At 40.0% G+C, this 25,232-nt stretch overlaps 2 protein-coding genes across 3 annotated transcripts; both read right to left on the minus strand.

Annotated features, from left to right (window-relative positions):
* Positions 1 to 5,700: 5,700 nt before the first annotated feature.
* On the minus strand, positions 5,701 to 6,513 carry LOC142612202 (uncharacterized). Its single transcript, XM_075784317.1, has one exon. It carries the CDS (start codon positions 6,511 to 6,513, stop codon positions 5,701 to 5,703), a length of 813 nt encoding a protein of 270 aa, XP_075640432.1.
* A 1,440-nt stretch (positions 6,514 to 7,953) lies between these two features.
* On the minus strand, positions 7,954 to 11,548 carry LOC142612624 (protein WHAT'S THIS FACTOR 1 homolog, chloroplastic). Of its 2 annotated transcripts, XR_012840154.1 has the most exons (2): positions 10,155 to 11,548; positions 7,954 to 8,102 (listed from the first exon to the last, which is right to left on the minus strand). XR_012840154.1 is itself a non-coding variant. In XM_075784738.1 (1 exon), the coding sequence occupies exon 1, from the start codon at positions 11,436 to 11,438 to the stop codon at positions 10,221 to 10,223; it is 1,218 nt and encodes a 405-aa protein (XP_075640853.1). In that variant the 5' UTR covers positions 11,439 to 11,548; the 3' UTR covers positions 9,892 to 10,220. The 2 variants fall into 2 exon arrangements, 1 of the variants encoding a protein (XP_075640853.1); XM_075784738.1 differs by lacking the exon at positions 7,954 to 8,102 and having other exon boundaries at positions 9,892 to 11,548.
* Between the last annotated feature and the right edge of the window lie 13,684 nt (positions 11,549 to 25,232).

A 25,232-nucleotide genomic window follows, 5' to 3' on the forward strand; every position in this document is an offset into this window, starting at 1 on the left:
CCTCAAGACAATGAATCCCTATGAAATCAACAATCAAATCCGCATGTCCTAACACAATCTAATGCTCCCCTTCCCTCAATCAAATTCACAGCACTCCCATTTTACAACTCTAAACCCAATTTCTAATTACCTTTAATGGAACCCTAAACTAAGTACTAACCCACATTTAGAACCTTAAAAAGTTCTACAATTTATTCCAGGCTCTCACTCTGTAACCACCCTACCTCCATCCCTTTGTTCCAATGATAGCGTTCCATTTAAAGTGTAGATTTGGGTAGAATGGTCTCTAGCAAGGGCAAAAGGCTCTTTCCAATTTGCTCCTGCAACAGCTGAACAAATGTACATTGTGTCTCCTTCTTCCTCGTTTCGCTTGCATGATCAAAACCCAAGTGGTTCTTAGTCCATTATCTCAAGCACACTGCATTGTGATCTTAGTTGGATGAGAGTGTGTTTTTGGAGTGAGAGTGTGTTTAATATGTTTTAGGTTCTGTTTTTGATGAGTTTATGTGTTAGAGTAACGTCTGCATTGGAGCTGGGTAACAGAGTAGTAATGGGGGGAATCACAGGTGGGTAAAGTATCAAAAATGAAACCACGGGTAGGTAAGTCAAATTAGAAGCAAATCACAAGTGGGTAAAGTGTAATTATTCCTAAAATAAATTAATTTTTTACAATAAATACCATACAAATAAGCTACCAAAATTTATATAATCTTTTTTTTTGGGCTGGTTTATTAGTGTCATTGTGTATTGATTAAAGTTAAAATTTTTATTGCAATAAATTGATCTTTTTAAGGAGTCCCATAACATCTAACTAAAGTAATATTATTAGGTTTGATTACTTCCTAACGTGTGAAGCCCCCGTTGATTGATTAAGTTTTCTTTTAAACAAGTTTATTACGAGGATACTTGAATTTGGAAGTGATTTTCTTTCACTTGAAGGATTCTAGTATAGTCAAAAAGAGATCATGAATCCAATCTTTTTCTCTTTGCAAAAAGGAAAAAAAAAATCATAGATTTGGTTGAAAATTCTATATTGCTTAAAAAAATTGTTGAGTTAGTCAAATTAAAGTGAAAATAATGACACTTTTAAAATTTAGATTTTCAAGATCGTGATTTAAAGGTCCAACTCACGACAATTAATTGACTTGTTAATGGTGAATTTGAAAGCATGAGAACAAAAAATATTTTAAATTCTCATGTAAGGTTTAGAACCACAATATTTTCAAAAAAAAAATGCAGTAAGATAAATGTGTTTTTAAAACTCTTTCCCTATATTATTATAATTTACGTTTCTACTAAGAGATCACTTTATATATATGCAGATGATCAAACTTGAATATATGATGTCTATTCCATAGTCAGGGGCGGAGGTATATATAGTCATGGGGGCATCCCCCAAAAAAACTTTTGAAATTCTCTTATAGTGCTGTATAAAAATAAATTGGGCCCCTACAAATTATAATTGTAAGGACACAAGTCGAACCTCCAATCCACAATCAAAAGGGAATGGGCTTCAAAGGCCTTTTATAATAAATTTGTAGAGAGTGAACTTGAAATCTAGATTTTGAGGGTGGTTCAAACAATAAAGAAAGAACGAGCCTCAGGCCCAATGGCACAAACAAGGAGTTAACTATAAGAATATGAATGAAAGCTCTTCTTCGGACACAATCCGAGGATAGTTTATAGTATTGCTTCTCAAGGTTGATTACAATTATAGATTGTTAGATTATCATATGCTATTATTTCTTCCTTTTCAAGAAAAAAGCCTCCCCTCTTCCGAAGGTCTTTCCTCTTATTTATACTTCCTCTTCTTCTCCTTATCATCTTCCACCTCATGGTTGTAACGCTGGCTTTAGATACTTGTCCCATCAAATTTCCTCGAAGTCCTTTAGGGTCAGGGACCAAGTTTCAAACCTCATGCTTAGGTCTCATTTCTCCATTAATGCAGTTAGTATATCAATTGCAGAGTTTTTAATGTGTGGGCGGTGGTAGCAGCTTTATCTTAGATATTTCACCGCTCTTTCTATTGTTCTCCACGTGTACCGTGTCTTCCCGTGTCAATAGGATTTTTTATAACATAGCTTGGGGATATTAAACCTCTCTTCCTATAACCTCGGCTTTAATATCCGAGGCCAAATCTCTTCCTCGGACAAAATTGTTCACTCGTTATCACATCTTTACATGGCATTTTCTTTATGAGGTACATTCATGTACTCCTAGATCATTTGATGTCCTCGAATTGGGTTTATAGCCCAAGAGACTTTGTTGGGCCATCCTTTGTAAATTACTGTGCCCAATGTCCCTACAATAATGATTGGCCCTTCCAAAAAAATTTCACAGAATCTTCTTGCTGTCAATGGAAGAAAATTGGTCTAGTATAGTTGGATAGGTCACCTAATACATGAGTCTAGACTACTCTTAACTCAATTTAAATCATAATAAAAGAGAAAGTAACCAAGTGGCCCACCTATTTGCACAACATACCAAGAACCTGGAGTTTCCAAACTATTAAATAGAAGATAGTCTCTGGTTTTAGAGTTTCAATTAGTTATGAATATTCATCATCTTCATAGTTCATGCTACTTTTTTTATTTTTACTGTTGTTTTGCTTAGTTTTCTCTTTACTTTGATTTTGGATGATGACTTTTCTTTAAAAAAAAATGTCATAGATTTATTCATTGTTAGTTTTTATATTATCTCCCTTTAAAATATAACAATCATTGCATTTAGCCATTTACAATTCCAATATTTAGTTAGCTTCTCAAGTGGACTCCACTCAAACAATGCACACACTTTTACCAAAATCTTATAAATCTTTAATCTCTAGGTGTCTTTCTTTTTATTTTTTCTAAGAATAGAAAAAAGACATTGTTCCTATTGTTTTCAATTTTTAAATGCAATGTGTGTTGCTCGAATTGGTGTGTTTTTCTTTTCATTCTTAGCCTTCAAATTCATTTATTTAGGTCCCATCATCATCATTTTTTCACAAAATTTGATCATTTTCTCATATTTCCAATTTTTTTCCTCATATGTTTTTCTCTCATTATCATCATCTCATTTTTATATATTTTAAGTTGATTTTTTGTTTTCCTTTTGAATCCATGTGTCTTATAAGTTGTACCAACATTGATATGTTTCTACAACATAATTTAGGTTGTGCTAGAGATAAGAAACATTCTCAAGTCTTAACCCCCTCCCAATTTGAAAAAGGGAAAAATTGTTAAGAATTTCACTATGAAAATGATAATGAATGGAATTTATTTTATGAATGGTCATCATCAAGCACAATTCTAATAGGAGATGCTAGGCTTTTAAAAAAAATTCTTTTATATGTTTATAGCAAATTGAACAATTTTTTTTAATCTTATTTGAGTTTTAAAATATTATAAAATGTTAAATTTGACTATTTTATATAGAATATAATTGTTGTATTAATTATGAGTTATGACTAGCATAAATATATAATTCGGCCCCCGAAGTGGAAAATCCTGGCTACACCCCTATCCACAGTAATGATTCTTTATCATCTCGTTTGATTCCATATTTCTTATTAGACAACAACAAGAAATCACTTATATTAACCTAAAATTTCTTGAATGGTGGAGTTAAAGTTTAGTGGGTCTTAAAAAATCTTTTCCTAACTTTCATCTTGTTTTGTTAATCGATGATAAGAAAGGAACTCTTCAACATAACTGGTTTCTTCGTATGATATGGCCACACCACTATGCTAAAATGACATGGAATCTATTCTAGAATGTAAGTTAAAAAAGAAAATAAAAGTAGGAATATTGATAAATTGGACAGTCCGATCTAAAAAACCATTGCTATTTTTCAAGACGAATGATTCCAATCACAATCATAGAATATATCACAAACATAAATGGCCCAAGGAAATGCTCATGGATCCACAAGATAAAAAGCAAAACTAACCCCTTGACCTTGATCAGGCTAAAATTTGAAAGGCTTCAAATTATAAGTGACTTAATGATTGATTTAAGGCTTTTAGACAAATATTTGTCTTTGATGTGCAGCCATTATTTTTTAAAACCCCAATTGTTCAATGGGAGATTAAAGAAGAAACATGTCCACTACCTAACCAAAAATAAATTTGTCTCAGGCTTTTGGGGCCCTATACCTAATTAAATTTGTAAAACTTTACATAAACTTTTTGTTTGCTATGAAATTGTTATTATTATCTCTTAAACTAGCAGAAAAGAAAGTTTTGGGTGAGTGGAATGCATATGAAGCGACTTGACACAGATTACTTCTTAGTTCTTATAAACAACTTGTAAGCCAAGTATTCTTTTTGTATGTAAAAGCAGATGTAGAATAATCCAAATTGACATTAGTCACTTTCTTTAATTTGGAACATAACCATTTGGAACCTACTTGAATTGACTCACAAACAATTGATGATAGAAGGCATTGTATTGAATGGGGCAAAGAATAACAATCAGGTGGGCCTCACTCTTGAAAGCAGTACTGTAGTACTAGTATCTTTGGAATTAGCTGTCCAGATAAGAAAACTTTATTTTTGTCCACTATGAATGATGCGATCCTATTAAAGTTGGCACAAAATTCCCATGACCATGAAAGTAAGGAAAAAAAATACAAAAAATAAAAACATTTCTTTTTCGTTTTTTGGGCTGAAAAATAATTACCTGATAAAGAAAAAGAATGCTAATGCTGAAACCGTGCTACACAATTGTGAATTGTGATTATCTAACTGGTTGATTCCAATTTCCAACCAGACAACCACTTGAGTTTTTTCATAGATGCTTGGCGTAAAACATTTTCCAAAATTTTTGAACTCTACATTTATAATTTAGTTCAATTTTTGCAACAAGTACATAGGTGTCTTCAAAGTTGAAGATATCGAATCTTTGTATTGAGAAATTGATAGCGTTGTTGAAGATCTTTTATTTTCCTTATAGTTCTTTTGGTTTACATTACTAAATTGTCAAAATGTCAACTCCTTCGCCAAATAATCTTTGCTACTTGGGCCATTTGTAACTCAACTCAAGGGTCTTGTCTCCATCTCAACTATTCTTGTTTGGGTTTTTTCCGAGCAAGTCTGACATGGTTAAACTTAAATCCCTTTATGGTGAACTTTGTTCTTTGCCTTCTTTGAGTTCGATACATGATACATATTCAGCAAAAATGTCCAAAACTTTTTTTTATTCCCATATGATCCCTCAAAGTTTGTTTACTTCTTATAATTGTTATTACTTGGCCCCAAGCTTAAAATTTTTAGTTTTGCCACTGCATTGTTATATCCCAAATGTCCAACTAGCTATAGATGCCCATGCTTATCTATGGGAAGACCTGAGCTATCAAACTCAGGCCTCTTCTCATCTGTGTTTTTTACAAGCAGATATCAAAGCTCAAACACCATTTATATTTCTATTCTCTATGCATGAAAACTGCATTTGCCTCTTTTATAAAGATGGATAAGAATATGAACATTTTGGTACATTCCCACGCCAACTTCTTTTTATTATGAACGATCAAATTGGTACAGACAGAAACAGCTAGTAAATAACAAACTAGCATTCAGTAACAAGACCAGGTACGTAGTATTAGCAGATAAGCATAATCTAAACCAACAAAACCAAACATAATTAGACTAAGGATTAATAATGATTACTTCCTCATTGCTATAAGCACTGCCTTGCATCATAACGTAATTGTATGTGATAATCAATGAGCTCTTCTTATTGTCCCCGCACAAGTATAAGTAATCCTGCAACCTTCACCAGCACCAACATCAAGGGTGACTTCATGCACAGGCCTCAGGAGGAAGCTTGCATAGGGAGGCAAATGATAAAGAATTTGACAAACACACTGGCTGTCCACCTGTTGCGCCCACCGGCAACAATTCTCTTCTTGAGGTGACATGCCAGGGTTGACAGGAGGAGTTGGGCCTACAGGCGGGATTGGGCCAACCGGCGGGATTGGGCCGACGGGCGGGATTGGGCCAACGGGGGGAGGGAAGATGCCATACCCAGGACTCTCCCTATGCTCGTGCCTATGTCTATGTCTATGTCCATGCCCATGCCCATGCCCACTCCTGTGATGGTTCTCATCACCATCATCTCCTCCATCATCGTCAGCATCTTCATTAGGAGACCATGGTGTGTACGGTGGAATATTAGGTGGGTAGGGTGGAAGATTAGGAGGGTAGGGAGGAAGATTAGGTGGGTAGGGTGGAAGATTGGGAGATGGTACAACAGGAGAAACTGGTGTTGGAGGAGGGACTGGGGAGAAGGGTGGGAGTTGAGAACATGCATAGCTTGCCAGTTGAATTTGTGATGCACAAAGTGGAGGGAGATTTGGATAATATGGAGCTGGAGTTGGAGTTGGAATTGGAGTTGGAGTTGGAGTTGGAGTTGGCATTGGAGTTGGAATTGGCACTGGCGGAGGTGGAAATATCCCTACCTGGCACTCTGACTTGGGCACAAGCAACATGAATGCTGCAAAGAGTGTTATTTTAACAATGTTGAGTTTCTCCATGTTAGTAGTCCCTATCTGTTTCAACTATAACAAAAACAGGGAAGAGAATGGTTTTAGGTGATTCAGACTGGCCTTGCTTCGATTTATATACTTGTACATTCAAGGGCTGTTCGTTTCAAAAAATTAGTTCTTTCTAGTGGGACGACACTAAAATATAGGATTGCCAAGAGAATGAAGCTTATTTTCTGGTACATGTATGGAAGAGTTTAGGTTCTAAAGAACTGAGAATGCCTCATTCAATTTATGTGATAATTTTGTTAGGTGATGTACACGCTTTTTTAATAAGTATTCCACTAACAACCTTCATCATACCACAAGAATATTGTAATCTTATTCATTCCTTGAAAGGAGGGAGAAAAAATAAAAAGACATAATTCATGTTTTATTGGTTTGTTACATTGGCCCAATCAATCACCATATGATTCGCACTGCAATGATCATAAAATTTATTGCTAGAAACATATGCAGTCAAAACTTAATGCAATAATAATCTTCTTCTTTTTTCTTTTTTTTTTTTACTTACACACCCCACAATGATTTATCATATATCAATCCTTGCCTTTTAAAAACCAGAAAAAAAATCTACAGAAATGATTAATATTTTGGGAAGGGAAGAACGTTGACACCAAATCTCTTCATATTTAAATTTAGTAGCATATGAACTGTATACACATACACTAGTACAGGACTACAGGTAGATAAGAGCTCCTTCGAATGATCCTAGATTCCTAGTTGAGCCCTGTTGTGCAGAATCTTTCAAGTAAATTAAGTGGTTATGGTTACATTAAAAAATGGATCTTACTTAGTCAAACGAAAACCACGTATTCATTTAAATCATTTTCTACCCAAGATGATCCTAATTTGATTTTATATATAAGCTCATGAAGGAATAGGAGAACAAATTACAATTACAACTTGCACAACAAAGAGAAGAGTGTAAAGAAACTGAATGTGAAAAACAACATTATGAAAACCACTTGAATGCACAAGAGCTGAAATCCCAGGCATTGCAAAGGAAAAGTAGTATCTAGTATTACTGAACAAACTCATAAAATAAGAGGACAGGCTCAAAAATAATCATGTCAACATAGGACATTGGATAATGCTCTGCTGAAGAAACAATTTACTGCAACCATTTCAAGATCTACTCCAAGGTGCACAATCCTTTCAATTGCTACTATGAACGAAATGCAATGTCATTAAAAGTCTCATTCAACATCTAATAATATAAAACATTTTTCCTTAAACATTTTACAAAAAATCCAACTGCCTCATGGCTTTTACAAAAATCAAATGTTTTCTTGTAAATAAATTTCCACACTGTGCTACGGGCTAGTTATTGTTTATCTCACGTAATAAATTCTAACCATCCCATTCACCCCCACTGGCACACCCCCCCCCCCCCCCCCCCCCAAAAAAAAAAAAAAAAAACAAGTATTGTTAGTTGCATTAACAAGAGCATAAAGAGCATGAATAGAGTTCTGTCTCATGGGATTCTTTATTATTAAAACTGTCATCAGAGAGCTAAGATCAGACAAAGAAACAGAGAAAATGCTTTGGCCTCCTAAATATGTGCATTAGATCAAAACCTGAAAGAGATGGCCACAAGTGTGTTTATAGAATTAGAATTTGATATCACATCTGCACTACCAGCACATGAATATTATACTTATGAGAAGATCAATAAGCATACACATCAAAATATTACAAAGTAACTAATGTGGGAGATTCAAAAAGACTTTTATTTTAATTTAGATTTATTTTATTTCACAAAGTCAATTGTATTTTACTTGATATTTTAATTTAGGCCCTAGGATTTAAGTAGGTTTAAGAGAATTTTTATTTAAAGTTGAGGTTATTTTTGTGATAAGGTAATTATTGTTTCCTACGCCAATTAAAACTAGGGTTTAATATTCCTATAAAAACAAACTATGTACTCTCATCAAGGGAGAATGTGATGAAATCAAATTTTGAATTGGAAAATTTCCAATTGCTGGGTAGTGATTCCTAGCAACTTTGATTCCTAAGTTTTTCTTTGCTTGGTGCTGATTCCAAACAAACCCCTAAGTGCTGATTAGGGTTTAGCATTTTAATTTTGTTCAATTTTCCCTTTTAACCCTCATTTGATATTGTCCTTCATCAGCAACATATCTGAGATTAACAAATATCTTTGATGTAACATGCATAACCACACCAACATTGCTAGAAATATGACCATTGGGAAGGGAAAGACATGATCAAGATTCTCTTTAAAATATCTTAGATTTATCCATTCCAAAATGTTCTCACTTATTCAGTTCCTCAAATATTCCTTCATAGACAACAATCACAGTAATATATTATGACTTAATCTGAATCTAAAGCATGCAAAATGTAGATTTCATCTCCCATCACAGCTTAAGCATGGCCAACACAATCAAGGCTTCAATATTTCTTTATCGAAGCAAAGGGGTGTATTTTTTTTATTTTTTTATTGATAAGTAATGGAAACTTTATTGATAAAAGAAACTAATCACCCAAGTATACAGGATGTATACAAAAGGGACAGTACAATATATTACAAATATCAATCAACTCAATAAAGGTTTTTATTTATTGATTGTTAAGTACTTAAGTTACGGACGCACTTAATGGGTCTTTAGCCCACGACCTCACCTTCCCCCTAGAACTTATAAAGTACCAGTTAAACTAGAGCTTGGTGGTAAATTTATGCAGAACACAGGCAAATGTAAGATATAGGTTTCTTCTTTTTTTAATTATTTATTTTTATGCAGAATGTCAGAAAAGGATAAGGAGCTAAAGATAAATTTTAAAAAATTTCTTAATTTGATCCACAACAGCATTAATGATCATGAGACAGAAGTCTTTAAAAGTTCATAACCTATGGAATGTGTCATTATTGTCATTTTATTTTCCTAAAAAAAATTATTACAAGAGTAATCACACACATGACAGAAATGATGATGACCATATCTAGTTGTAACTCATAAGCGAATTAGCAATATCATAATTAATTAACAATGTTAACTCCTTGGGTCCAGCTGGTTAATCTAAAACCAGTTCTAGTGCTGAAATACATAACCCAAAAGCTTAGCTACATGCATTAGTGTCCCTTCCATGTGAACTGAACCCCATAACAGCAAAAATGGGTTTAAAAATAAATAAATAAAAACCTTAATCTAGCCATCAATTTTTATGATGCTTGGTTGTGCAATGTGCAATCCATGAATTGCACCAATGTCAAAAAAAAAATGTCCACTCATGAAGTGCATTCTATTTTCGATCAAATCCATAACATACACATGATTTAACTAACTCTGATGAGTGTTAAAGTTTTACTCCACAATTATGTTGAGTAGTGAGTCAGAAAACTTCTTATTTGAGGAAGAAGAAAACATATTAGAATATGCTTTTACATGCTGTCCTGTTGAAAGCAATTTCCAACTATGTTTCAGAGAATAAAGCAACACATCATCCGTAAATTCACTGACATCAACCATCTCCATTTATTTTGGATAAAAATTTTGGTTGTACTTTTTTACTTACAGGATACTACATTTCCTCACAATTGTTCAATTTCTCAACACAATATGCAGCATAATCTCTATAATCATCCCAAGTATTGATAAAGTCCTCTTTACCTGCAATGCTTGGTCTTGAAGCCATCCTTGCCATTCGTGATCACAGAGTAGTTCTCCAAGCTGTAGTCATTCATCACACGCATGCTTGTCATATTCAACATTCTTCATTGCCATCATTTCCATGTCTTTATTAACTGCTTCCCTGTGATACCTCAACTGCTCTGCTCTCACTCTCCATCCCTCCTCCAACAACTCAGCAAACTTATCTTTGATCTGAAGCAGTGGATCCCGATCAATCAACTTATCACCCTTATATGCTTCTCTCAACATTGCCGTCTTTATCCCACCTTTCAACGACATGTAGAATATCCCCGAATGCCTAGTAAACACACTCGAGAAAGCATTTGAGAACCTATACTCATCACTGAACTTCCCCAATATCGGCACAGGAACCCTCTTATGCAATGAAAGCGAAAGCAACTCATGGAAAACCCCCACCGTCCTCTTCTCCATTTCCCTAGACGCCTGATCCAACTGTGACACATCCTCATACGGGGACACATAATCGAGCTCCATCCAATCCCTAACCCACTCCCTCATCTCCTTCCTCAAGAAAAACCCCGACGGAAGCTTAACATGAAAATTAGGCCTAACCCGAATCCCTGTTAGCCTCGACTCCTCCTCTGCCCTTCTCTCAATAACCGATTTTGCAAACTCGGGTTCCCACGAAACCAACTCCAGAAACGATTGCCCCTCACCAGGACACCCTACTAACCTAAAATACTGAGGATACTTGGGCACCAAGTTAACCAAAAAATCATTTGGAAAACCAAATTCCCTCTTCACATGTACCAACTTATCCACACTAAGAACCCTATCCTTAGACATCATCAACAATTTACACAACTTAGACATTATCCAATGCTCATTTTCACTATAAACCCTTTCCTCTTCTTCGAGAAAATCTTTGAGCCGGTCCGAAACTCTTATAAATTCGACCGGCTGGGTTTTGGGTTTTATTTTATCGTAGTAACTAGTAAATAAACCAGGGTTTTTTGTGAGAAAGGTTCTAACTTTAACAGCTAGCCCCATTCTCTCACGGCGTTTTTCGAGGTATCGAAGTGGGATCACTTGGCCTGGTTCGTTAAGAACCTCCTTGACAACGCGAGCACATAGCCTGTACCGCTTGTCGATCTCTATTGCTTGGTCAAGTTTGAAGTCCTTGCGCCACACAACTTTGAGACTCGAAATGGGTTTGGTTTGGAAATTGATAAAAGGATTTGTGGCTGTGGGTTTGAGATTATGGTTCAAGTAGGAAAATATGAACTGGGTTTTCGATAACATACCTGGAAATTGAAGTACCAGTCGAGAAAGCCACACTCAGCTACTGTGAAAGTTTCTCTCTCACACGCTCAGAGAAAGGGAGAGAGGCAGTGCCAGCAAAAATTTCAGGGTTTTTTTTTGGGGGGGGGGGGGTTTAGAGACTGCTTTTTGAGTTTTTACTTTTTTCGCCCAATTGAAATATGAGTTAGGCCCATCAAAAAAAATATGAGTTGGGCTTGAGCCCTGTTTGTGTCAAATCCTGTATTTGAAGTTTTTTTTTTTTTTTAATTTTTATTTGTGTGAAGAAACTTTATGATTTTTATATGATTATATATATATATATATATATTTTTTTTTTTTTTTTTTTTTTTGGGGTATGCTTGTAAAATATAGTCTAATTGTTAATTTTCCTTGACTTATTAGTTGAGTCTGTTCATTACAAGATCAAAGTTTAAAAGTTGATACAAAAATAAGGACAGGTCTTTTTCAGTTGTTGGTTTTTTGCATCCAAATGATAAAATGGTTCAGCAAAAAAAAAAAAAATGATCATGAGGGACCTTAAATGTAAAACTGTACTGTTTAGGTAATAGTAATACCTTTAGATTGTGCATGGTTTGTTACAATCTCTAAATTTTAGTTGCAATAATTGAAATTATTGTCCTGCTAAAACAAAACAAGAAAAAAAAAAAAAGAAATCATTGCCCCGTAATGTGTTTTTCGTATCCCAATTCATTTTTATGTTGACTAATGACATTACTTAGCATGTATTTGGATTCATTTTGTCCCGTTAACTTATTTGTCTATGTATAGCGTTTTAAAGCCTTTAAAAAAATTAAAATACAATTGCACCTTTACCAACTTTTAGAAGAAACCTAATTCATACTTATTTAATTATTTTAGTTATTGGCTTGTGAATAATAACCATTTTGTGTAACTAATGAGTTGAATACTAATATATAGCAAGCTCACAAGTCCAAACTTATTGTACATGCTATCTTTTTTTTTGAGAAAGAATTGTACATGCTATCTCAATTACATGATTTGTAGGTTACTGTAAACGCACAATTGCACCTGGCCCCAAGAACAGTTATGGGCCCAGGCCCAATGAGCCTTAAACAATATGAATTTGTAGAGTGTGGGCTTGAAACCCAGGTTAGAAGCGTGTGAGGATTAAACGATAAACTTAAGATTGCAAGTAATTGGAAACAACCAGGAATATCGTAAACCAGCTTCCTCGGATGTAAACCGAGAGTTGTTCTTATATTATATCTTTCTCTTTGTTTCTTTTTCTTTTTAGGTTACAAAAAGTCCGTTCCCCTTTTTTCTGTCTTAGATTATTCTTTAAATACTACTCTTTTGAATACTTTGTACACGTGTTGCCTCACCTCCCCCTTAGCCTAGATATTTCCTTTTTTCAGTGCCTTTGAATAGTAACCAGAAGTTTCTCTTCCACTGTTCAGGTGTCACTTCCCCATAAATGCGGCCAGGGTGGTAGGTGCAGGGTCTTTAATGTGGAGGTAGCAGCCTTTATCTTTGACATTTCTTCAACTCCGGTGCTTCTGGGGCGTTCTAGGGTTCCCCCCTTTTAACCATTGGCCTTAACCGTGTCATCCCCTAATCTTTACCATGAAATCCCGAGTTCTTCAGTGTTCATCCGAGGGTAAGTTCATCCTCGGCTGGATCCTCGGATCCTCGGCGCATGGGCCGACCCATAGTACTAACAAATTCTAAACCCAGGAGCAAGTCGGCCTTCCTTAACACGGCCCAAAAGGCCCACATTCCCATCAGGATCTTTTTACTCCCCACAATAGCCCCTCAAAACTCTAATTTTCGACATCCGAGGAGAAAAATAGGGTTTTGATCTAACGAGGATCCACTCCACACACTTTATAAGTGATGGCACATGTGGAAGCCGTTTCGCGTCCCAGAAGATGCCACTTGGCGGTTTTATTTTCAAAAACGCACGCATTTATTACTGTAAGTTACTCTTTGTCTCCCATGTTCAACGGTGAGATGGGCATCCAACGATCCTCGTTACTCCACGAAATTTTAGGCGGGACAAATATAATTTCGAGGCCGCCTTTTCGCACGTCGTGACGCTTCGGGAACCTGCGCCTTCATTTAATTCATCAGGGATCAATCCCATCAAAACACCAACAATCATTCTTTACCAGCAGAAAACCGTGGGAACCTGTACCTTCAACTTTGTAAGTTCTTGCTCTCTCTATTCTTAACCTTTTATCATCGGATACAGTCCTCGGCTGTCTTCGTAAATATTCTCCCTTTTAGAGTTTAGCCTTTCGTTCTTCTGTAATGGGAAAATTCAAGTGTCTAGTTGATACCGCCGCTGGGATGGAAGGCTTTAGGGCCAAGTACCGTATTTCCAGCGACGTAGGGTTAAAATATTGCCCGGCAGAAGCCGTGGCCGGTTCTAGGAAAGAGGGAGAGGTTATCATCCCTATGATAGCCTTTATAGAGGGTGGGATGACCCTTCCAATGAAACCTGTAACTAGGGAGTACCTTCGCAACCACCGGTTGTGTCCCGATCAATGCCTCCCAAACGTTTTTAGAGTTTTGGGTAGTGTAGATGCTCTAAACGAGCAGATGGGTTTAAACCTCACATGGCACGATGTCGTGTTCCTATATGAGTCCCATAAACTTTCTAAGGTAGGTTATTATATTAAGTCTCGATCCAGCACCGTTAGACTAATCTCCTGTCTGCCCAAATCCAACAAAGGCATGAAGGACGACTACTTGATCGTGTCTGGGAACTGGCACGACGGCCTCCACTGCCCAGTTGAGTGGGGGGATCCAGGTGCGATGCCGTAGGATTAACCTCCCCACAACACAACTTCTTCTAACACACATAGAAATGCGTATTCGTAATTACTTAAACTTGTTAAATATCTGTGTGAATCTGACCAGGTTTGTTTGTTTTGATGTCTTTTTTGCAGATAAGCAACACGTGCGTCCTCGTCTGAGTCACTGTAACATCGCAGATCTAAACCGAGTACTTCGCTCCGAGGTGTTCGTTAGCGAAGACTTACAACTCCGGGCTGCTCATCTCATTCTAGGGTACACTCCCCTTTCCTCGGACTTCCAGGAGATAGAAAACGCCATAATTGCGGGTGACCGCAGACGAAGGAGGATAAACGTAGCTCGGCCCCACTTTCTGGACGACCGCGACCTCCCGGACGCTCCTAACACCGTTTTATACAACCAGCCTATAGCAGCAATTCCCCTTGCTGTGCACTCACAAGCAACTGTCGTTCCAGAAGAGCAGGTGTCTTCTTCGCACACACTTGACGACGAGATAGATCAATTCCATCACGAAGACACCGAGAGACCTCGCGGGAACCAGTTTGTGGTACTTTCCGACGAGGAGGAAGAAGCCACCGAGGCCTCTGGAATTGCAGGGTTTGTGGTTGCCCTACCCGAGGACGGATCTGAACAAGACATGGGAAGAATGCAGGGTCTCCTCACCAATAGGGCTGCTAAGGTTGTAGATAAAAAGACGGGGACGTCTCAAGTTCCCCCATCTTTACCACCTCCCCCTCCTCCAGCTGAGCCAAAACTTCCAGCCGAGGATCCTAAGAAGAAGAGGAAGGGGGATAACGAGGGGACGATTAATAAGGACCCCAAGAAACCACGACAACAACTCCCACCGGCCTAGCAGCAGAAGCTGGACAAAGGCAAGGGCAGGGCCCGCTCGGTTGAAATCGGGGAATTCAGAGACGAGGCTGAAGTGCGCCGAGCACCGACCACCTGGTCCCCCGATCTAAGACTGGACGGCGCACCCATCTCTTGCCAGTCCAGTATAAGGGCGGTTCAACAAGGCCATGCCCACCACCTGGCCGAGGTTTTGGAACGCCCTCTCCTGCTGCCCAAGGACATGGAGACCTTGGAAAAAATGGGCCAGCCACAATTATTTCTCTCACTAAAAAGAGACTTTGCGCTGGTAAGTTTTTCCCTTTTTTAGGACGATTCCACTTTTAACAATACTTATAAGTAAGTTTGTTTTTTAATATTCTTAACTCCATCATCCTTTGTTACAGGCTATTCAAGAGGTCTTTGTAGCCGAGAAGTTTATAGAAGACACTCGGAAGGTAGCCAGAACTGGGCTCGAAATCAGGCTGGAAACTGAGAAGTCCTTGGGCACAGCCCTTGCTGAGAATGAGAAGTTGACCTCAGAGGTGGCTGATCTGAGGAGAGAGAAAAATGGGGTCGAGTCAAACTTGAAGACCATGAAGACCCAAATAGAAGGACAGCGCAAGCTCCTTCGCGAAAGAGATGAAGAGCTCTCCCAAGCTCAAAAGGAGTGCTCGGATCTGAAGAAGGAACTGGCGTTGATGAAGAAAGAAGCCAGCTCCTTCCAACTCTCTCTTCAAGCTGCCAAGCAGGCGAGTTTCGAAGAAGGGGTAGCAACCACAGAGAAGCAGCTGACAGAGGAGTTCGCGGCTTTATGCCGCGAATACTGTCAAAAAGTATGGGGGAAGCTTTAAACGTAGCAGGAGTTCCTCTATCTTCGGATCTGAGGAAGTCCGAGAACGTTTGGCTTCCCCTGGAAATACAAGAGATTGAAGAGGCTCCTGCTGCCACTGCTACCCCTGAGACAACTCTTCCTGCTCTACCTCCGGTGGTCCCACAGCAAATTCCTGATCCTACAGAACCTTCTGGTTCCAACAAAGAGAAGGAAGGAGGAGGGGATGCAGAGAAGGACCTGAACCAGACAGTAGAGCCCAACGTCTTTCCAACGAAGACAGCAGATAAGGGAAAACAAGTTTTGACCCCCTTTGAGCTGGAGTTGAGGAAGACCGAGGGCACTAGTACCTCTCAGCAAGACCCCCCTACAAAAGCTTAGGGCCTATCTTTAGGACTTCTCTTTTTCCATGTTTGAACTATATATATGTAATGTATATTTGACTAATTAATGAAGAACAATTTCATTTGCTTTTCACTTGGGTTGTATCTGTTTTACTTTACTTTTTTTTGTATTTATTATAAAGATTGCCATTAGCACATAACAAAAATTTCTCAGAGTAAACAAATCTAACTCCAAGGATTGCACAATCATAACTTCCACATAATCTTATGCACATTATTAAAGGTTTAACAAAAGGTGGTATGGTTGAGAAATTTAAACAGTGCCTTTGATTAAAAAAGGAGAGAAGATCTTGTTTATCGATTAAACCTTGTAATGTACAGCATCCTTTCTAGTAGGATGTAAGGTCCGAGGGCCATTCCTTACACAAATTTGCTTGACATTTAAGGATATAAGACTTAAGATCCAAGTTAATAAACAGCAACGCATTAACACCCAAGCATAATCAGAAGTTAACTTTAATCAAAGTCGTGGTCCGAAGATAAGTCTTAACCAATCTTTCGTTTAATTCTTAAAAATTGTAACTTCAAATGTTAATTTTCCCAAAGTAGGAGGTCCGAAGACCCGGCATAACTAAGGTTCTGTTTAACAAATGACAAGACATCAATTTCCACAAGGTTTGTGGTCCGAGGACTGCACTTAACCAAGTTTCTGTTTGATTCTTTAGAACAGTAACTTCAAATGTTAATTTTCCCAAAGTAGGAGGTCCGAAGACCCGGCATAACTAAGGTTCTATTTAACAAATGACAAGACATCAATTTCCACAAGGTTTGTGGTCCGAGGACTGCACTTAACCAAGTTTCTGTTTGATTCTTTAGAACAGTAACTTCAAATGTTAATTTTCCCAAAGTAGGAGGTCCGAAGACCCGGCATAACTAAGGTTCTGTTTAACAAATGACAAGACATCAATTTCCACAAGGTTTGTGGTCCGAGGACGACACTTAACCGAGTTTCTGTTTGATTCTTTAGAACAGTAACTTCAAATGTTAATTTTCCCAAAGTAGGAGGTCCGAAGACCCGGCATAACTAAGGTTCTGTTTAACAAATGACAAGACATCAATTTCCACAAGGTTTGTGGTCCGAGGACTGCACTTAACCAAGTTTCTGTTTGATTCTTTAGAACAGTAACTTCAAATGTTAATTTTTCCAAAGTAGGAGGTCCGAAAACCCGGCATAACTAAGGTTCTGTTTAACAAATGACAAGACATCAATTTCCACAAGGTTTGTGGTCCGAGGACGACACTTAACCGAGTTTCTGTTTGATTCTTAAAAATTGTAACTGCGAGCATCAGAGCTGCCCATAACTTTGAAATATTAATTGACAAAAGCTCATTTTATTAATAATAATACCTTCTGAGATTATTTACATTCCATGGACGTGGTACAATTCTTTCGTCTAGGTCAACTAACCTATACGACCCTATGCCTGCTACTGAAACAATGCGATAGGGGCCTTCCCAGTTGGGTCCCAACTTGCCCCAAGCTGGGTTCTTAGAAGTGCCTACAACTTTCCTTAGTACAAGATCACCTGGCGCGAGTGGTCTTAGTTTCACGTGGGCATCATACCCTCGTCTTAGCTGTTGTTGATAGTAAGCCATTCGGACCATAGCTACCTCACGCCGTTCCTCAAGTAAATCAAGATCCTTTTCTAGGAGTCTTTTATTATTCTCTGGGTTAAAAGAACTCGTCTTTAAAGTAGGAAAACCAGATTCCAGTGGTATCACTGCCTCGGCACCATAAGTCATAGAGAATGGCGTTTCTCCAGTGAACCTGCGCGGTGTGGTCCGATATGTCCACAGGACATGAGGGAGCTCTTCTACCCATCTGCCTTTCGCATCGTCCAACCTCTTCTTGAGCCCGTTGACTATGACCTTGTTAACGGCCTCGGCTTGTCCATTTCCTTGAGGATAAACTGGGGTGGAATATCTATTTATGATACCCATGTCATCACAATACTTCCTAAAAGCCTTACTATCGAACTGGACACCATTGTCAGAGATGAGTGTGTGTGGTATTCCGAATCTAGTGACGATGTTTTTCCAGATGAACTTCTTGGAGTCAACATCTCTAATATTTGCTAAGGGCTCGGCCTCAACCCACTTAGTGAAATAGTCTGTTCCCACGAGAAGCCATCTTTTGTTTCCAGCAGCCCTCGAAAATGGCCCTACAATGTCCAAGCCCCATTGTGCGAAAGGCCAAGGACTGGAGAGAGGGTTGAGAACCCCTCCAGGTTGGTGAATATTAGGGGCAAACCTCTGACATTGATCACATTTTCTGGCATAGTCCTGAGCCTCCCTCTGCATATTGGGCCACCAATAACCCTGAGTCAGGGCTCTATGGGCTAAGGACCTTCCCCCAGTGTGGCTCCCACAAATTCCCTCATGCAGTTCCTCCAGTAATGGGTCTGTCGATTCAGGGTGCACACACAACAAATACGGTCCCGAAAAGGATCGTTTGTATAGCTTCTGGTCCTCGGACAACCAGAAACGCGGCGCCTTTCGACGTATTTTTTCTGCTTCAGCCCTGTCCTCAGGAAGGATGTCATTCTTAAGAAATGATATGATCGAGTCCATCCAGCTAGGTCCAGGCCTTATTAGATGGATGCGGGGTGCGTCGGCAATGACAACAGAGGGTTTTAGTAAATCCTGAACGAGGATAACCCTAGGTAAACCTTGAGCCGAGGTAGTTGCCAGCGTGGCTAAGGAGTCTGCATGGGTGTTTCCGCTCCGAGAGATATGGGTTAAGGCAAAGGAACCAAACTCAGTTTGCTGACGTTTGATCTGGGCCAAATATTCTTGCATTCTGGGGTCTCTAGCCTCCATGGTCCCCGTGACCTGGCCGACCACCAGTTGAGAGTCCGAGAATACATGGATTTCCTTACCACCCATCTTAAGTACCATCTGCATGCCTACCAGGACTGCTTCATACTCGGCCTCGTTGTTAGTAGCCGAGAAGGCCAATCTTAAAGATTTTTCAAAGACAATTCCTTCAGGGGATATTAGAACGAGTCCAATACCAGATCCTCTCTGATTAGCAGCCCCATCCACATACACTTCCCAAATCGGAGACACCGCAGCTACGATTGCCCCCACTAATTTTTCACCCATGTGGGCCTCTTTCAGAGTTTCTTCTAGCAATGGCTCGGCAAATTCCGCTACCAGGTCAGCGAGGACCTGGCCCTTCACCGAGGTGCGAGGCTTGTATTTAACATCAAAAGCCCCCAGGATAGTCCCCCACTTCGCTACCCTTCCTGTGTAGTCGGCGCTACGCAGCACTGCCTTGAGGGGCAACTGAGTCAGAACAACCACCGTGTGAGACTGAAAATAGTGGGGAAGCTTTCGCGTGGCATGAACCACGGCCAAGAGCGCTTTTTCCAAAGGTTGATAACGCACTTCGACATCACCTAAAGACTTACTAACATAATATACCGGTCTTTGCACCCCGTCATCATCTCTTATCAGGACCAGGCTGACCGCGTGGACGGCCACGGCCAGATAAGCAAACAAAATCTCATGTGCCTCCGGACGAGACAGAATGGGTGGCTGAGAAAGATATTGCTTGAGCCGTTGAAAAGCTAACTCACAGTCCTCGGTCCATTGAAACCCTTTCCACTTGTTCAACAGTTGGAAGAAAGGGCGACACCGGTCAGCTGACCGAGATATGAATCTATTCAAGGCAGCAATCATTCCCGTTAACCTCTGGATTTCTTTTGGGTTCCGAGGAGACTGCAAGCCCTGAATAGCCTTCACCTGCACCGGATTTACCTCTATGCCTCTATGAGTAATCATATATCCCAAGAACTTTCCAGACCCCACGCCGAAAGAGCACTTTGAGGCATTGAGGCGTAATTTGTACTTTCTCAGTATCCGAAAAGTGTCGGCCAGATCTCTCACGTGTGAGGGTATTGCTTTGCTCTTCACCACCATATCGTCAACATATACCTCAACGGTTTTCCCCATTTGTTGTTCGAACATTCTGGTCATCATTCTTTGATAGGTTGCCCCAGCATTCTTTAAGCCGAATGGCATGACTTTGTAATGATAATTCCCCGTCGGTGTAATGAAGGCAGTTTTCTCCTGGTCCTCCAATGCTAAGGGAATCTGGTGGTAACCCTGGAAGGCGTCCAAAAAACTCATCCGAGGATGTCCGACAGTGGCATCCACCAGTTGATCAATACGTGGCATTGGGAACGAATCTTTAGGACAGGCCTTGTTCAGATCAGTGAAGTCCACACATACCCTCCACGTTCCATTCTTCTTTTTCACAACAATCGTATGGGCCAACCACTCGGGGTAAAAAACCTCTTTGATAGCACCAGCCCTTTTAAGCTTAAGAACCTCTTCCTTCACAGCCTCGGAATGTTCCATGGAGGACCGCCGAGGCGGCTGCCTTCTCGGAACGACAGCTGGATTGACATTTAAGTGATGACAAATGAAGCTCGGATCAACGCCTGGCGCTTCATAAGGATCCCACGCAAAAACATCAACATTGCCCTTCAAAAACTCTAACAATTCCCTCTTTTCTTGATGTGGCAAAAGTACACCGACTTGGAAGAACCTCTCTGGGTCATCGGCTACTGGAAACTTCTCCAACCCCTCACAATGTGTCTCCTCCCCTGTCACCATCCCAGATGGACCGGGAGCAGTTAATTGCTATAATTCCTTAGTAATCAGGGCCGAAGATTCGGTCTCCGTCTGATGCAGGACAGCAGCCGATATGCACTGCCTGGCCACCGATTGGCTGCCGAGGACCTCTTCAACACATTCCCCTGAGGGAAATTTAACTTTAACATGTAAGGTAGAGGAGACAGCTCCAAGAGCGTGCAGCCATGGCCTGGCGAGGATGGCTGTATACGGAGAGTACGCATCAACCACAATAAAGTCCACCTCAACCGTTTCTGAGCCGGATTGAACGGGCAAACGAATCTGTCCCTTCAGCACAACGGCTCTCCCCTCAAAACTTATGAGCGGCGAATCATAAGGAGTAAGATCTTCCAACTTCAACCTCAACCCCTTGAATAGATCAGGGTACATGATATCTGCACCGCTGCCCTGGTCTATCATCACCCTTCTCACATCATAGTTCCCTATCCTGAGGGTGACCACAAGAGCATCGTTATGGGGCTGAATAGTCCCTACCTTATTCTCCTCGGAGAAACCTAGGACGGGCAAGGTGCCCTTCAACCTCTTCGGCCTGCTACCCACATCCTCGACCTAAGGATGGGAAACCGCCATCACCCTAGTGGGACCTGAGCCGGTCCTACCAGGTGCAGCGAAGATAACATTAATTGTCCCCAACGCGGGCCGAGATGAATTGTTCCTCTGGTTGTTTGAACCAACTTGACTGACATGCCCAGTGGGCTGACACAAGTGCTGCTTCAACTTTCCCTCACTGACGAGCTGCTCTAGATGGTTCCACAGGGTCCGACAGTTCTCGGTAGTGTGGCCTACATCCTGATGGTACTGACAAAAGAGATTTTGGTTTCTTTTCGCCGGGTCCCCTGCCATCTTGCCTGGCCATCTGAAGAAAGGCTCTTTACGAACTTTCTCTAGTAACTGATGCACTGGTTCTCGGAACACAGTATTTACAGCCTGAGGTGCTGCCGAGCCGGATTGCCCGAAGTAATCCCTCCTCGGCTTGTTGTTGTGATATCTGTCCGACCTGAAATCCCTTCTCTCCTGCGGGATAACCTTCTCCTTTCCTTTCCCCTACTGCTGGTCTTCCTCTACCCTTTTGTACTCATCAATACGATCCATAAGACGGCGTACACTGCGGACGGGCTTTTTCGTCAAAGACTTTCTTAAGTCGTGATCAGTAGGGAGATCCACCTTAAAGGTATTAAGCGCCACCTCATCAAAGTCGCCATCTATTTCATTAAACATCTCCCAGTATCGGTCGGAGTATGCTTTCAGTGTCTCCCCTTCCTTCATGGCCATGGATAGCAACGAGTCCAATGGCCGAGGGACTCTGCTACACGTAATGAACCGCGAAGCAAATGCCCGAGCTAGCTCCCCAAACGAGCCTACAGACCCCGATTTGAGACCGTTAAACCATCTCATAGCCACAGGTCCCAAGCTGGAGGGGAAAACCTTACACATCAGAGTCTCATTGTGAGAGTGCACTGCCATCCTCTGGTTGAAGTGACTCACGTGCTCCACCGGATCAGTCCGGCCATTATAGATGGTAAAGGTGGGCTGGGTGAACCTCCTGGGAAGCCTCCCCCTCTCAATCCTCCGTGAAAACGGAGATTTAGAGAGTTGGTGTAACGCCCTACTCATGGTATCGTTGCCTAAGCCCCTAGAACGAAGCTTCTTACGTCTGCGGGTTGGCTGGTCGTCCTCCTCACCGGAGGATGTTGTGCTGGTGGGGGAACACGACCTTGAACTGTAGCCAACTCCCCTATCCTTCTCCGAAGAAGAACTAGATGAGGACGGGGAAACCTTATGTTTAGCACGGCGCAACTTCCTCTTCAAACGATTGATTTCCTTCTGCATGGATTTAGAACCCTCATCGTGGGTAGTGCTACCCCCACCATGAGTATGGCTAGCCCCTGGGTATTCTGTATGGACGCTTCCCTCACGATCCTTACGATGTTCAAGACGTTCGAAATGATTTTCCGGTTGTGATCCTTGTGACTCTGCATGGTGAGAGCCTAAGCCTGCCATAATATTCCTACCTCTTCTAGACTAGATTTCCCATAGACGGCGCCAATTGTAAGCGCACAATTGCACCTGGCCCCAAGAACAGTTATGGGCCCAGGCCCAATGAGCCTTAAACAATATGAATTTGTAGAGTGTGGGCTTGAAACCCAGGTTAGAAGCGTGTGAGGATTAAACGACAAACTAAAGATTGCAAGTAATTGGAAACAACCAGGAATATCGTAAACCAGCTTCCTCGGATGTAAACTGAGAGTTGTTCTTATATTATATCTTTCTCTTTGTTTCTTTTTCTTTTTAGGTTACAAAAAGTCCGTCCCCCTTTTTTCTGTCTTAGATTATTCTTTAAATACTACTCTTTTGAATACTTTGTACACGTGTTGCCTCACCTCCCCCTTAGCCTAGATATTTCCTTTTTTCAGTGCCTTTGAATAGTAACCAGAAGTTTCTCTTCCACTGTTCAGGTGTCACTTCCCCATAAATGCGGCCAGGGTGGTAGGTGCAGGGTCTTTAATGTGGAGGTAGCAGCCTTTATCTTTGACATTTCTTCAACTCCGGTGCTTCTGGGGCGTTCTAGGGTTCCCCCCTTTTAACCATTGGCCTTAACCGTGCCATCCCCTAATCTTTACCATGAAATCTCGAGTTCTTCGGTGTTCATCCGAGGGTAAGTTCATCCTCGGCTGGATCCTCGGATCCTCGGCGCATGGGCCGACCCATAGTACTAACAAATTCTAAACCCAGGAGCAGGTCGGCCTTCCTTAACACGGCCCAAAAGGCCCACATTCCCATCAGGATCTTTTTACTCCCCACAGTTACTGGCACATAATTTTATTGGTCCACATAAAAATTAAAACTCTTATTTATTTTCAATTATAACTTAATCTCATGATCTCAAGTTAAGCACAACTAAGTCAAGAGCTTTGTAGCTCAATAGCAAAGCCTACTATCCTATATTAGGAGACTTAGAGCTCAAATATCTCATTCTCATTGTTGTAATATGTAATTATCAATTTACCAAATAAATAAATAAACACAGTTGATAATTACATGAAAAATGCAAAAATTATTATAAAATTTAATTAAAAAACTTATGATCATTAATGACTATGAATGTGATTGGTATCACATTGACACATAAATTTATAAGACTTATGTATATTTTAATTAATTCAATTAATAAATGATTATGATTTTCAAAAAAAAAATTAATAAATGATTTTATTGTTGTCAAATAAGAGACCTTGTTTTAAATCCCACATGCACCAATACTCAATATGTGTCATGGTTTAATAATAATAACAATCATCATAAAACAAATTCAATAAAAATTATTTTGAGAACTAGCCTTGTAAGGACTTGATTTAGATCTCGATCCTAGAGGAAGAAGGATTGAGGCCCAAAGAGCCCAATACAATAAAATTTCTAAAGAGTGGGTTGGAAGGCTAGGCTTCAATGGATCAAACAAAGATTGTAGTGTGTCCAAATGAAAAGAAAAACCAAAATTTAACTATTTAGCATGAAGTAAATCATCATCGGCACAGTTCGAGGAGAATAAATCTTATATATATATATATATATATATATCTTCTTTCTTTCTGAATATGGTTACAAGTACAATTCTTTATACTACCGTCGTTCCTTCTTTTTTTCTCCTTTCCTCCCTTCGATATGGGCTTTCTTCTTCATTATATATATCTCCCACTTTCATCTCTATCATCCACGTATAGATCAAGTTGTTGGCCTTATTCCCTGTCTCATCAGCACCTTTCTAAAGTCTTTGGAAGTAGCTATAAGGCTGTCTACCACTGTTTAGGTATCACCTCCACATTAATGCAGCTAGAGAGTTAGCTGCAGATTATTCAATACGGTAGTAGTAGCTTTCTCCTAGAAGATATTTCACAACTTCCCTTCATTCTATGCTTCCATGACATTTATCCTTATTAATAACTCTTGTAACTATCTCCTGTAACTCTTGTAACTATAATTTGTTCGTGGTGTTCTTTCTCTTACGTCTTCCCTATTGTCTACTTGTCCTTGAACCACTAAGTATACTCGGACAAGGCATACGGCCCAATATACTCTCCTGGGCCTTTATCCCTACAATAGCCCCTCAAAATTTCTTTCTTCTATCCCTCGGAAGAGAAAGGGATTTTGACACCATAATTCCCATTCTAACCCTTCCTCACATCATTTCTGTCTGCGTAGATGTCCCTTCAATTGCCTAGAAGCACATTCCTAACGCTTTGGCATCCGAGTTGCTTCTACAATTAATTCTTA

This window comes from Castanea sativa, chromosome 10, assembly GCF_040712315.1.
Source record: "Castanea sativa cultivar Marrone di Chiusa Pesio chromosome 10, ASM4071231v1".
NCBI classification, from domain to species: Eukaryota; Viridiplantae; Streptophyta; class Magnoliopsida; order Fagales; family Fagaceae; genus Castanea; species Castanea sativa.

What these genes read in the sequence shown, in the direction of transcription:
- LOC142612624 (XM_075784738.1), bottom strand. Translation starts at nt 11,438, where the DNA reads ATGTTATCGAAAACCCAGTTCATATTTTCCTACTTGAACCATAATCTC.
- LOC142612202 (XM_075784317.1), bottom strand. Translation starts at nt 6,513, where the DNA reads ATGGAGAAACTCAACATTGTTAAAATAACACTCTTTGCAGCATTCATG.